This window comes from Poeciliopsis prolifica, unplaced genomic scaffold, assembly GCF_027474105.1.
Source record: "Poeciliopsis prolifica strain line A6 unplaced genomic scaffold, Auburn_PproV2 SCAFFOLD041, whole genome shotgun sequence".
Lineage (NCBI taxonomy): Eukaryota > Metazoa > Chordata > Actinopteri > Cyprinodontiformes > Poeciliidae > Poeciliopsis > Poeciliopsis prolifica.
Genome location: NW_026562416.1, coordinates 3,466,236 through 3,481,486, shown reverse-complemented (window position 1 = coordinate 3,481,486; position 15,251 = coordinate 3,466,236). Strand labels below are relative to the sequence as shown.

General features: G+C 34.7%; 1 protein-coding gene across 1 annotated transcript; it reads right to left on the bottom strand.

The window, feature by feature from the left end:
* Positions 1–3,196: 3,196 nt before the first annotated feature.
* LOC129375916 (chitin synthase chs-2-like) lies at positions 3,197–13,197 on the bottom strand. The gene is made up of 22 exons (XM_055055288.1): positions 13,150–13,197; positions 12,352–12,487; positions 11,850–12,038; positions 10,853–11,732; positions 10,541–10,727; positions 10,311–10,409; positions 9,887–10,048; positions 8,789–8,963; positions 8,612–8,713; positions 8,346–8,487; positions 8,064–8,264; positions 7,650–7,765; positions 7,072–7,240; positions 6,738–6,917; positions 6,376–6,654; positions 6,131–6,299; positions 6,010–6,044; positions 5,807–5,871; positions 5,393–5,503; positions 5,088–5,299; positions 4,914–4,986; positions 3,197–3,998 (listed from the first exon to the last, which is right to left on the bottom strand). The coding sequence occupies exons 1-22, from the start codon at positions 13,173–13,175 to the stop codon at positions 3,840–3,842; spliced, it is 3,867 nt and encodes a 1,288-aa protein (XP_054911263.1). The 5' UTR covers positions 13,176–13,197; the 3' UTR covers positions 3,197–3,839.
* Positions 13,198–15,251: the final 2,054 nt, after the last annotated feature.

The window sequence follows — 15,251 nt, the reverse complement described above, 5'->3', positions numbered from 1 at the left end:
CACAGCAGAGTGAGAGGTTTCTGCTTTGCTTGGATTGTCTTCGTATCTTCATGAGACAAGGTGACGAGAAGAAGGAAAGAAGCCTGAAAAATTAACCAAATCATGTAGAACCAGTGGTACCACAAATGTTGAAACCAAGCTAAACATAAAACAAACGTAGTGTAAAATTTTACTAAATATTTTTATTTCACTTGTATTTTTTGGTTGAAATGGAATCAATGAATGTGTTATATTCTATAGAAATGGCTTCATACATATTATAGGCATTTACTCTGTCTTTTCTACTTTCAGGTTTTTAAAAGTATTTGTTTCTTCTTTTTAACATAAAAAGTTATAAAGAAATAGTTTACCTTACTGCATATTGCCAGTCCAAATATAATGATAGCTACTGCAAACAAAGAGATGATATTTAAAAGCTTAAGCAGCTTCCATGGTGTGTGTTCGTCTTCAATGGTCGGGACCTCCCGACATGTGTCCCACGGTCTTCTAAATTACAGCACAAAAAGCCACAGTTTGGGGAAGGAGGATGGTTACAAGAAGGAATTATTGAGGATCAAACTTTATGGATTAACATTTCTACTCTGGCAAGCTTAGATAAATCTTTAACCTGAAATATAATTTATCATTAACATCGAGGTTATGGAGATCAATTTTCTTCCTTTTTCACTTTGGAATTTAATTAATACTTATTGAGGACTCTTGATGTTTTATCTTACTAAAAATCAAATCATATATTGATACTGCATTACTTACTTGAGCTCTCGTCTCGTGATGTCCTCCTCCATCGTAGGTCGAGTTATGTTCCCTGACTTTCTCTCTCATCCTTATAATCTTTTCCCCTGCATGATTTCCGTCCTGCTTCCTTCCTCCTCCCCATGGCTGCAGACACGTAGCAGGCAGGTTGCCAACTTAGGTCAAAGAAATTACAGAAAGCAAACAATATTGTCATCAGATATTGTAAACCAGAAAAAAAAACTACACTGAGTAATGAAACTTAAAGAAAATATACTCTTCAGGAATAATCTAAATATAGAGTTAAGGACAAATTTACATACGCATGACATTATGTCCCTCATACTTGAATTTTATTGTGATTTTAGGCTTTCAATATTTGTTTGAGTGGTGGTCATACCTTGGAAACAAACTTGTTTCAATCTTGATTTCTTTCATTTAAAGTTATTTGAGTCATCTTTATGTAGATGAAAATAATTCTCCTTCTTTGCTTCCTTTTGGCTTTTAATATTTAGTCAGAAGTTTCAGAAAAAATACAGCAGGCAACTAACAGAAGGCAGATGAAAAAATAACTCATCTATTAATGACGATAAACAATAACAGGTGTAAACAATTTACAGACCATGAGTGTTTCAGTTTTACTTCTTTCTTATTGTGTAAGAAAAAGCCTTTTAAATTTAGAATCAATACATAGACTCAATGACTTTAAATATTGTTTCAATATTTGTCTTATAGTCTGTTACTAAGAACTGAAATGAAATCAAAGAAAAGGATTTGTCTTGTTAAGGTTTAGCTTGAATACATACTGCAGTACTGAATAATTACATTGTATTTTTATTGTTGTGTTCTATAAAGTAGTTTTTTTCATTTTTCATGTCATTATGCAAACCACCTAGTTAGTTTGAGGTCAATACTTCACAGTACGAGCATAGTTATTGTTTGACAATATTATCTAATTCTCCATTCATAAGGGAGAAAAATGTTTGCCGTGCCAAAGAAAATGTTTCCTTCTTCCTCCTTTCCACAAGCTCTCACTAATCTCTCATGTAAAAACCTTTTTAGCATTACCTGCTTCTGAAAATGTAAGATTGGGGCAGATATACAGTTAAAATCTGAAATGTACTTTACGCCCTCTTGAATGCTGAATTGTTTGTGCTTCTCTTTTTCCAGGGTAAAATCACAATACGTTCAGTTATTTTAAAAAATCTGAATATTGTCCACAGAATGCATTAACATTATATATAAGCTGCGTGCTGTGTTTAACTGGTTATTTCTCTTTTGTAGAAATTCCTCTCAGCTCTGATGCTTGCACCATTGCCAAGTCTGTTTTTCCCTCTTAACTTATGCTGCCCCATGGGACAATTTGACTGCTCATTTAGTTGCCTGTCTCTGACATTCCCATGATTTGAAACCTGGTCTTTATGTTGGGGATGGTACATAAAATACCCAAAGCTCAGGGAAATATTGCTTGGTTGGCTCAGACAGCAACTGACCACATGTAACAGGGTCCATGTTCAGTTTCTCCTATTTACTCTATATATACTGTAAGCATACTGGATGCCAGGAGTTTAAGAGTTAACAGAAGATAAAGCTGTTAGCCTTGAAGAGAAGATTTAACAAGGTTTTCATGGATATGACAGACAAACTCCACTTTCCTTACTAATATTGGCTTGTTTATAGTCACATAAACAAACTTGCTATGTCATAAAATCATTGGCATGAACCAATATTAAAACAAAGAAATTTAACGCAATACATGTTTTTCTTGCTGTTTAACTCTTTAGTGCTACTTTAAAACAATCTGTTCTGTTCTCAGGCTCGCTAAAAATAGAAGAAGCTAAATCGTGGAACACAAACTTTCAGTTTTTTTTCTAAGGTTAATTATTTGAAATCATAAATTCACATTTTTTCGATTAATCAGTGACAAAACAAATGCAGTACACTGTATATGGACAAGGGAAAGTATTGCTGTCATCTCAGTGACTTTGTCGCTTTATTGTGCAATCTTTCAGACCCATTGTGACTTTTTCTTTTTTTTTTTGCTAAAAGCCACAGGAGACATGTAGCTACTTTTGTCATGGTAAATAGTCTGCAGACTAAACACTCTGCATTAGTTGTCCCTGTTGAGAAACTGAGAAGTGATAATCAATGCTTGCAATTCCTACTCCCAGCTATCTATGAAGGCATTTGTCCAAATGAAATAGTTTTGTAGCCAAACGTAGCGCAAAGATGTAGACATTGACTCGGTAATACTGGTGTAACCAATAGAAAAATTCAACACCAACTTCTTCTTTATTTTTCTATCTTCATTATATGTCTTTATTTCTTTGTTTTCTTGTTAAATAAATAATATGAAATAACACAAGTATTTTATAATATATTAAACTTGCACATTTAAACATCTTTAAAAAAAAAACAAAGAAGAAAGAGAGAAAAGATACTGATGAATGTATATTGTAAACAATGTGTATGCTAGCCGGATCACACAAAACAATTTGAAAACAATAAAGACAATTTAACATTCGTATTTTTAGTAAACAGTCTTTGAGTTAACGCCTATATGTATTCAAGTAGTGAGTCAACCAGATTTTACAGGTTATTCCAAAGTAAGAACCTCCTTGAATAGCTTACTGCATTAGTAACACTGTAGTAATATTGTACTTTCAAGATTAATTCATCCCTCAGTTTTTTCCTTCAATATAATGCAATAAAATAAAATAAAATTATTGAGTTCAGAAAAAATTCTGACAAACAGAATAAATCAAATATTAATCACAACATTCATGAAGCTTTCACTAATGAATTGACTAGCTTAGACAGTTTTGATTCAAAGTAAATATTAATCACTGATTCCAAGACTCAATCTACACATTACATAACACATAAAAGTTTTATACAAAAAAGGAACAACATAAAAAACTGTTACATGATCTTTTTTACAAAAACGATAAATAATAAGTCACAACATTTAAATAAAATCCTTCATCTGGAGGTTGCCTTCATGGCATGTGTCCTACTTTACAGTGCCATTAAAAAGATTAATGACACAGCAGATTAATGACAAAGTGCTGAAAGTGTTTAGGTGCAGAAACAGTCTTGTTAAAAACCTAAGTCTCCTGAGTTCCATCCCCAATGTCCCCTAGATAGATGTTTTCATTGTCCGACTCATCACTTAAATCAAACTCAGATTCATCCTGTGAGATGTTGCTCATGTCAGTCACAGACTGGAAGAGTGAGCTATCGTCTGCATCGGACCTGGAGTCACTCTGGAAAAGATCAAAGAAACATTATTGGATAAAAATGCAGCACACCTTGCAGGCAATCACTCCTCCTGAAGTATTGGAAATGATTGAACAGGTAGTACTTAACATAATACATATAAAAATTTAAGTCTTCAATGAAATTCACTGTAAAAGTGAATTCTATTTTTTTTTCTCGACCAATAATTTAAAATGGTAGCAATTCACTATTGTTGACAACACAATCTTCAAATTATTATTTTTATTTATGTGTGTTGACATATCTGAATGTTTTTCAGTGAAATGAAAATAATTTGTATTGTCTTAGTTATTTGCATAAACCAATAAAAAGATGCATCACATCCCATTATAGTCCTAACATGAACACATGTAGAGTCCCATTTACTACTCAACAGCACCACCATGGGGCAGAGTTGGGCATCATTACTGCCTTTGTTCCACATAAATATCTATGTAGTTTGTTTTTTTGGACTCTTGTTTCCCAATCTGTGAATATTTCTCACACAGGGTCTGAATCAACTGTTTTATGAAAGGTCAGTAGGGTCTAAGCCAGGTGACACGTTGTTTTATCACCATCTATCTTTCTTTATTTTTGTTTTTGGTGGGGCAGAGTAGGATGGGGGGGACTGAACCATCTATCATTTGATATTGAGTTTCTTGGAGCTTCACTTGTGTCAAACATTCCACAGCCTGAGTCTTATCCACACTTGCTATTTACATCTATTGTATTGGATGTAAAATATATAGTTCCAAGATGATTTTTTTTTAATCATATTTTGTGTATGACAGGCTATGTAATTTAGTTTTAGGCTATTATACACAGTCTATGTGTTGTTTGTGCTCAAATCTATAGTTTCTTCCTATTTTAATCCACAAGAACAGGGAATAACTTTAGTTTGAATAATAAACAAAAATATTTACCTCTGTTTTCGCAGACTTCTGTTGTTTTGGCTCCGTTTCCAAAAATGCCACATAATGAATGAGGGTCATAATTCTAAAAGTGAAGAAGAAAAAGTTTTTTTACTATGCAGGTCTTTTTGTTTGACTCTCGCTACAGAAATATAGTTGAGAAAAAAAAATGTAATCAGTGATTACCTGTGGTACAACATCCCAATGAACTGGAGCAAAACTGAAATGGCAAAGCCCAGGATGAACATGAGGCTCATCGGCTCAACTTGGAACTTTTTACCAGTTTTCTTGAGGTTCAAGTCAACAATGTCAAACTCGAGTTGAAAGACATCGAAGAGTTGAAATACAAAGGCTGCCACCAACCACAGGGCATTCAAGAAGAAGAATGAAAAATTAATCTGTGTTAGGAAAGAAGTACAAAGGTTAGCTTAAAAAATATCACATTTTCCAGCAAATGTCAAATGTATAACATTGCAGCTCTGCCATTTTACCTTGTTTCTGAGATCTTGAAGCTCATTTTTAGTCTTTTCTTGTTTTTCTTTGTCATTTTGCAGAGGTTCCAGGTACTTTTCAATAAGTTCCTTCCAAAACTGGTCCTCATCCTGCAACAACAAATGAAGTATGGCATTGCTGATATTTAGCTAACAGCCTGGTGTCATTCAGTGAAAACAAGCTCATAAGTATTGCATACAGTTTACTGGTGAATTAACCAGTCAAATTCTGATATAGAATCACCAGATTAAACAATCCTTTAAAACCAGATAAATCACCTTCAACTGGGGGATGTGAATAATGAGTGGTGAACAATTATGCTATTTATCATTCCGAGAATAAAACAAATAATTAAATAAATGGCAGTAAGTGTTTATAAGAGTGAAGGCTCTATTAAGCTAAAGGACATGCACCTCATCGAGAGAATCCACCTGCAGCTGAATGTCGCTGGACAAACTCTCCACTTGTGCTTTCCAACCTAAGTAACAGGGTAGAGCAGAAAATTATTTGAAAACCTAATATCATAAAGTGTTAGGAAGAAAAACTATATCATTGTATTATAATGCACTACTGTGGTATTAAAGCTCTATAAAAGTAACTATTTTCTTTCACTTACATTGAGCTGGAGTGTAAAATCTGGTTTCCTCTTCCCTAAAAGGAAAATTAAAAAAGCAATAGTGTTAGCCATTGCTTTACCACTTTGCAGTTCACTTGTTTTTCATATCTTTAAAACTTACTGTTGTTCGTTTTGGGGGGAATCATCCACAATACTGTTCTGGGGTTGAGGTTCAACCTGTATCGGCTCTGGGATCTCCTGGCTCATGGTGAGCTGTTCCTCTTGTAGTCGCTCGTGGGATTTTTTACAACATTTCATCTGTGAGCAGAGTCGTTTGAAGGTGCTTTTTACTGTAAAGATAAGACTAGGTTTCAGTTTATTTTGCAGAAAGATCAACTCTAGTCATTCAGAGTGGTACAGATCTACCTTTTTGTGATTTAGTTTGCTGGATGGTGGCTGCAGTAGATGCAGCCTCTGCAGCAGGTTTTGTTTCTCTGGTTCCCCATGAGACACTGTTCATGTTGACCATGGAGTAGATGGTGAGCAGGAGGTAGGCACTCGGGATGCAGATGATGTAGAGTAGGCCATAGAACAACAAAGGAAGTTCTTGAGGATGCAACAGTGCAGTGACAATGTAAATGATGGACATGGCCACAATGAAAATGCTGCTGGGTGTCAGAATGGTCTTTTCCTTCACCATTGAGGCTGATAGAAAATAAAAAATACCAATGTTTAGAGGTAAAACAAAAAAATCTTTACACATTTGTTAGACCTTAATAAGCACTTACCAATAATGGACATTGTCACTACCAACATCAGGAATGCATACATGATACTCAACACTGCTGCAATAGTGATCTGAGTGTCTGCCTTGAGCTTAAAGCAAAGACCCAAGTAAATGGCAGGAGGTATCACAGCTAAGACCAGAGCAGCAGCAGAAGATATGTTCAAAATGAAGGACAGACTCCCTGGGTACAGAAAACAATATATTTTAAAGATATTTCCACAAGCTGCTTAAATGTGAATGTAGAACAAGTGTTGAACACTCATAACACATAACTGGTAATGGATTGGACTTGAATAGTGCATCACAAAATGTCCAGAAGGCACAGTGACAGTTACCTGCAACCATGAAACAGATGGTGGCCGGAGCAAGAATGGCTGAAATCATGGCAAACAGCTGATAGAGCATGAATGGTTTGGACATTGATGGATTCTTCTTGGACACCAGGTTGGTGGAACCGAGCAGGTCTACAACGTTTGCCATCGTGGAAGGGCCCCATCGTTTCCGCTAAGTTGAAAAGCAGTAGTTATTATTAAGTTCTGACCTCTTTTTGTCCTGAAACATTTTGCTCACTTGTATTCCATGAATTTATCCAATAACTAAAAATTAAAAATGACTCAGAGGTAAAATAAGCAAGGCTGATAATTACTGGAGCATCAACCAAGCAACGTCACAAACCCATAGTCTGGTAGAACATATCGAGTAGAACAACAACAAAATTCTTTTAGAGATCTCAATGAGTATGACTGTGAGTTTGAGGTCTTGCAAAATAAAGCACTGGATATTATCTGTGGTGGACAAATTATCTTGATCCACAGAAAGGAAAGGACATTTCTTATTTCTTGTGGTGTGGGTAATCATTATGAATATATTTTGAATTATAGTTCTATAATTCCTATACTCCTTATGTACTTACCTGGTTGTACAGTTCTTTAAATTCCTGTGGTGCGTTGGTGTAGGCATCAGATGCTGCATTGTATTCAACTCTCCAGCCTTGTTTCAGTAGCAGAGTGCACAGCCAGCGGTCCTCACCTGCAACAACAAAATCTAAATTTAGATGTTGGAAAAATGAGAAAACTTGAAAGTCAAAGCAAAGATGGAGAAAGAATACTATCTTTATTGGATATTTAGATCTAATATTCCATTAGATTATAATATCCATTCAAAATATTTATTTAATCCATGAAAGGTCTTTTAGGGGAAGTTGTCTGAGAGAAACCAACTGTTCCACTTTGTAGTATAAAAATATACAATTATTTGCTTAAATTAGATTGTATTACAATTTAATAAAGAAAATTATGAAAAGTTTTAATAGAGTTCAGTTTTGTACCTTGGTCATATTGGATGTATTGACTGGGCTCAGTGGATTTGGTTGAATATTTCTTCATCACATTATCATCCATTAGCGCCTCTGCTCTGAACAGACTGAAACACCCTGGGCTGCACAGTACACAGCCAAAGACATGCTCAGCTGTCTTCTGCAGCCAGTGACTGACAGCGTACTCAAACTTCTGGAACCAAACAGCAGGACCTGCAGGAAAATTAGTCGACTGGTTTATAACCTTACCATGGCTCTTTGTCTCATGCAAAATAGCCCTGGTTTGCTCCAAACCTGATCCAGTGGGGTGAATTCTGCCACATGCTGCACCAACACGGGGATACATTTTCAGACGATCAATGAGCAGCAGCAGAGCAGCTGGTTGGAAGTCTGTGTCCCCATCCAAAGCCAAGAGGTAGGTGTTGTGTTTCTCTCTCTTAAACAAATGCACAGTTTTTTGGTTTTTGTACATTCAACTCTGTTGTCTTTGACCAAGCAGTGAAAATTTAATGAGCATTTTTGCACTTCACAAAATACCCAGATAGTTTCTTCTATCTCACCTTGATTTTTATCTTTAGATCAGTTTCATTTTCCCCCTTCTTCCAGTCTGTGTGATATTTAGTCATGAGTTTCCAACCCAAAAGATAGTAAAGATACATCACCTGCAGAAAATAAATAATTAACAAACTAAAGGTTGTTGATTAAAGTGTTGAGGTTATCCATTTGCTATTACTTACCTGAGACCATCTCTTTTTGTTCCGAATTTTCTGCTTGTCTTTGAAGTGAACTACTATGTTATTCCCATGAGGCATTTCAACAACAAGTCTAGCTCCATATGGCGTCTCTATGATTGACTGATGAGGAATTTCCTGCTGTATCTCAAAGAATGTTTTATCAAGGTTCTTGAAGATCCTGATAATAGAGAGAAAGAATACTGATAAATAATTTACCTTGGAACATTTTCATCTCTTGTAGTGTTTCAATTGTTGCTTTTAGGGAGTAAAGTTACTTGGCACAAACTTAAGGTATTTGAAGTGAATAAGTGAATATGATTAATAATGAGGTGGTTCTGAGTGGCGAGCCAGCCAGGAAAAGTCTAATTTTATATAGGAGGTGACACTGTCTAGTGATGAACAGATTTAATATCATCTAACCAGAAAGGCACCAATATAGATCTGAACAGCAAACTCTAAAACAAATCAAAACTTGGACAAATAACCACAAATCTATATTATCTGAACATGTCAAATCTAGACAAACCTGCTAGAAATTCACATGCAAGTAAATGATCTTAAAAACATGTTTTCTATTCATGGCATAGTCAGTTTCCTTCTCAAATAATGTAATTTTAATAGCTGAGGCTCAAGTTTATTTCTTGACTTATTAATTAAGACGGATTGTGATGAACGTCTTGGTTTTTCCGAACAAATTTCCTCCAAGAATTGTTGGCAGAAACAAGTTATTCTAACATGTTAGTAATTAAGTAATTTATGTCGAAAACATGACCATTATTGAAATTAACATCCATCTAGATTAGACATAAACTTCTAGATTCAGAAAGTCTAGATGGAAAGTCTGTGCATGGAAAAACTTTTTCAGTTTGCCAACATAAGCCTCATCAAGCCCCAGAAATTAAACAAAAAACAAGTATCAGCTCAGTTCTCATGGATATTGTCATATGAGGAAAATTTGACCTTTGGCCAAGCAAAACAAAAACCCAACAGTGTCACCGATGACAGCAACCTGATCATTATTTAAATGATCATGTTTCCAGTAGAGTTTCAGACAAACTCTGCTGGGAATCAGATTATAAAATCTGTAAATCTGGCTCTTACCCATGGACCTCTGTGATGATTTGCACAAGGTCCTTTGCATATGTGTTCAGATGACGATCCTGAGTTTCTTGAGCGTTTTCAAAGGCGTCATCGAAGAAGAGATGGGCTTCGAAGGTGAAATCATTAAACTTGGATCCTGCTTTTGGTCTGTATTTGTCCAGTCTTGAGTCAAACATGAAATGAGAATGAATTAATTAGGAAAAAAAAGTCAAATACAGATTGTAAGACAATACTAAAATTAGATGGAATTATAAATGATTTTCCTAAAAAATTTGTTTAATGTATGCAGAAAGTTTCTGCATAAAGGAAATGTTTTATTTATTATAAAACCTTCCATATAAAGTTCAGATATAATATTAGTTTATATAATAGAGACTCTTAAGGTGGGCATGAAACTCTGAAACTGAAACTTCCTTTAACTCACCTGAACATTGAGATCATGATATTCATCATCTCCTCATAGGTCTCATGCCACATTGTTGCGCAGAGATAAATCATAGCAGGAATGTCATCCTCTTTATTCCTTGATATGAAAATATTTGCAAATGTAAGTAATTGCTTTATGATAACAACTATACACTGAAAAAGATATTTCCGCCCAAAAGAAAGAAGATGAAAGAGTTGTACAACATAAGCACACACTAACTAACTTACTGCTTCTTCTTGCTTTTTCTAGTCCGGATGTTGAAACGGGTGTTGAGGAGTAACGACTGCTCAATAAAGGCTCCCTCATAGAGTCTCCGACCAAACAAGTCTTGTGTCTTCTGGATACGATTAATGTTAAAGTACCATATATGGATAGTAACCAGCACAAGACCGATCCACCATGATGCTGCTGCACCTGATAGGAAAAAAAGAAAAAAAATCACTCCTACTGAAGCTTAAATACTAAAACAGCCAAAACAAATAACCTGCAAAAAAGCAAGCTACCCAGATTACAACATAATTTGTTTGTTTTCTTCTTACCTGTCAGTAAGCCGATGTCGGCTGTGTTGGACATGTCCAGGAAGCAGAGCGTTTGGGTAACATCCAAAACCAAGTGTGGGAACAGGTTACCACTCAGACTTTGATTTCTTACATTCACAGCTTCAGCACAGTAACTTGTGAAGTTGATGTTTTCAGTTGTGTTCAAGTTTAACTGGTGGTCCTGATAATCCAGAATAACAGGGACAATGAACAGCACCATCACAGCCAGTGAAGCCAGGTACAAAGGAACGATGAAGCATCGGCGTACAGCATGCATCTTACAGGCTGCCAATGCAAACCAATGGCAAAGTGCAGAGGAGATCAGCTGGACCCCAATGATGATGGCTATTATTCTTGTTTCCCTGCTTGGAATGGAGGTCACAATGTCCCAGTCCATCTGGGCCAGAGGAACATAGGCACCAAGCACACAGGCAGTGACCACAATCCTCAGTAAGCTGGACATGATGTGCAGCATGTTCTGACTCTTGTTCAAGTCTTCAAACAGGTTTTTCAGGATGTTGGATTTGCTTTTCACACAGACCACCCTGAAGTAATTCTCCCACCAGTTGAAAGATACCAAGATTGACCCACCAACAGCAAGACCCACCCAGACGGCTGTCTTCACATCGGCGGGGTCTTTCATCATGTACAGGACCAGGAACAAACAGTAACCAACAACCATAACCACAAAGGCCACGATGGAAGGCAGCAGGAAGATGTTCATCCTTTTGACAGTGCACTGAGCGACTGCTTGAAGGAATCCAGAGAGGACAGCTACACTGTTCAGGATGGCCACATTGGTTACAATGTCCAAGTGTGGCATTGCTACAATGGTAAGCACTGCTAACCCCACAGAAACAAGAAACTCGAAGAACAAAACCTGAGGGACAAAGAAAAAGTTCAATTCAACAAATCGTCACAGAAGCAAGGAAATAAATCATATGTGAGGATCAGTTACAGATCAGATACAATGAGTAAATATTATCCTGTTTCTTACCAGGGCTACAGATGATTTTCTTGGCAGCTTTGATGATTTGTAACATGCTTTCCAGATGCTTTTCAGCAGCACAAGAACAGTGGGTGCAATGAGAGAGCAGCCAATACACAGCAGTGCGACGGGTTTCTGCTCTGCTTGGAGGGTCTTTGTGTCTTCATGGGACAAAGTGATGAGGAGAAGGAAAGAAGCCTGGAAAATAAAAGAAGCCTTTTAAGGACACTGGTACCTTTACTGACTGTTGAGAATTTGTATTTGCCACTTTGAAACTAAATGATGTAAATGTTCTGTTACCTTTTACCAAGGAACCTCTACTTTATTTATACGTTTGGGCAAAGTGGGCTCAAGCCCCTGTAGCTGTTTGTAATATCTCAACCTTCTCTGTCAGCTAATGACTACATTTATATTTACTGTGTCTCAACAATGAAATCAGGAAAAGTGGGATTCTATGTACAACAGAAAAATATTAGAAACTAAAGATTTAAATATTTAAAATGAAGCTAACCTTGCTACATATTGCCAATCCAAACACAATAATGGCAACTGCAAACAAAGCGATGATCTTTAGAAACTTCAACAACTTCCAAGGTGTGTGTTCGTCTTCAATTACAGGAACCTCCCGACAGGTGTCCCACGGCCTCCTGGAATAGATGCATGGGGTTAAATTGCATCATGCAATTTAACATATTATATATATATATATCTATATATATATCTAGATATATATCTATATATATAGATATATATATATATATCTATATATATAGATATATATATATATATATATATATATATATATATAGATATATATATATATAGATATATATATATATATCTATATATATAGATATATATATATAGATATATATATATAGATATATATATATATATATCTATATATAGATATCTATATATATATATATCTATATATAGATATATATATATATATATATATATATATATCTATATATATATATATATTATATATAGATAGATAGATAGATAGATAGATAGATAGATAGATAGATAGATAGATAGATAGATAGATAGATAGATAGATAGATAGATAGATAGATAGATAGATAGATAGATAGATAGATAGATAGATAGATAGAGAGATAGATAGATAGATAGATAGATAGATAGATAGATAGATAGATAGATAGATAGATAGATAGATAGATAGATAGATAGATAGATAGATAGATAGATAGATAGATAGATAGATCTTTGTTAATATGTTAGTTGTCATTGGTTACCACAATTGCAGCATATTTGTAAGCCAGATTAACAAATTACTTACTTGAGGTCTCTGTTTGGCTCCTCCATACCTCCCACCTGTGGATGCTGTTTTCTGTGCTCTGGTGTTTCTCTACATCCATGAACTTTTTTATGCCACCTGTATGACTCATAAGTTACCATAAGCTCCACCTGCAATAAGTGCCTAGAAAATGTGAAACAGGTTTAGCAAGTTCAGGTAAGTGAATTCATAATGAACAATGTGAATTAGGAAAAGATTGCCAAAAGAATAAAAGTGGAAACAGACATTTTTCCACTTGTTAAGGACAGAAAACTGTCCTTTTGCCACAATGTAAAGAAATGTAACCGATAAATCTGTTTTTTTGTCTTTAGAAATAGAGACATATAGATATATTTTCCCCTTTGCTCAAGGAAATAACAGTTTTCAGGAAGTACTATGGTAGTTTTTGCCACTAAAGTAATACATTAAAATTGTGACTATTATTGTATTTTTATTATGTTTTACCAGGTAAGGTGCCATTAAGAGATTGTTTATGTTAATGTACATCCATTCATTATTGGTTATTATGTTTGTTATTAGACAGTATTAGTGTTTCCAGAAGAAAAACTTGAAAAACAAAACCATAGCATAAAATTTTCTGTAGCAATAATTTTGACTGACTAAATCTTCTGCATCAAACTCCTAAGCCAGAGTTGGAGGCAGACTCTAGCTGTATGAGGCCGGATACAACATATGAGGAGAGTCTATATTCATGAAACTCAAAGTTTCATTATGGAGTAATAATTTCACAACCTCACAACTAATATTCCCCTGTATGTAAGGTATTATCAAGGAAAACTAGATAAAGCAGATGTGATTATTGGCCTCTCAGCCAAGAAAAAATAATCTAATGAAATGTATCCAATGAGTTTAATTGTGTACACAAGTCCAGATAAGTTCTTTGCTGAAGCGAGAAGTAGAAATTTAATAAGGACAAACATCTGCAAAAAACTTGTTTAATAAAAAAATTGAAGCTGATTATGAAAGGAGGAAGACATATTTCAAGATGACAACCATAAATGCTTTGCTTTTGGTATTTATTAAATGAAAAAAAAAAACGTCATTATTTGTTCTGGTTATATTCAGTTTGATTGTGTAGTCAGACGCTTTTGTTTTCACTTCTGCAGAAGAATACATTTATTTCCTTGTGCTAAATCTTATTATGTAAGTAATGACTAATTACAAAAATCTTTGTCTTGTTCACTTTATGGAATTGACAAAGCTTTGAGGAAGGGAATAAAAAATATTTCCCTCATCCGTTTGTCATGAGTGTCATTAATAATTGAAGTTCATTGAACATCATTTACCAATTACTACTGGTGGTGTTCAATGAACTTCAAAATCTTTTAAACATATGAATTGGCTGATTCAGAAACTGCAGGATTTTCAGTTTTGTGTCAAAAACAAATTAGCTTCCTGTAAGAATTTATATTTAATTACTTTTTTTTGTCATTTGAAAACTGTTTAAAAATTTATATTTTTTAATGGAACAGAATAAAACAAATGTCCTTTTTTCATGGATGTCATTAGTAATTTGTCTATATGCTGATGGCATAGAAAATACAACTTCAAAGGCTTTTGAACATACCAACTGCTTGATTTCTTTCTGTTTGCTGTGGATTTTATCTCTAGCTTTCTGGGTCACATGTTTGTGCTATGACCAAAATTGTGGCTCTCAAAAATGTATATGTGAAAAATAGACCAAGGAATTGTAAAAACTTTCCCTCATATGTTTCTAAATGCATTTAATACACTTGAACAGAAAAGTTAATACGTCTGTTTAAAGGAAAATATTTTAAAATCTGATAAAATGGTTAAGTGTCCACATCCTGACATCAACCTGCCAAATCATCTTTTCTATTTTTGTCTTCTCTTTGTTAAGAGTTAGGAATTTACTCTTAACTTAGAGAGTTAAATTGTCTTAGATGCTAAAAAAGAATTGCTTTTCATCTTCAGTTTTGTAGCTGGAACCTGAAGGTGCTGGACCAAAACCATTTGATATTATCTACTAAATAGATAAAATCCAGCCATGATGATGAAAAACCCAAGACAAAATTAACAACAAATGTTGTCTTGAGGCACTTTACAAAAAATATTTCAATTTA

Excerpts from the sequence above, each read along its gene's own strand:
- LOC129375916 (XM_055055288.1), bottom strand. The coding sequence starts at position 13,175 with ATGGAGGAGCCAAACAGAGACCTCAA. Across the intron at positions 10,049-10,310 it reads ATCATGATCTCAATGTTCAG|ACTGGACAAATACAGACCAA; the intron begins GTGAGTTAAAGG and ends GTTTGACTCAAG. Across the intron at positions 6,045-6,130 it reads TCCCCCCAAAACGAACAACA|GGAAGAGGAAACCAGATTTT; the intron begins GTAAGTTTTAAA and ends TTTTCCTTTTAG.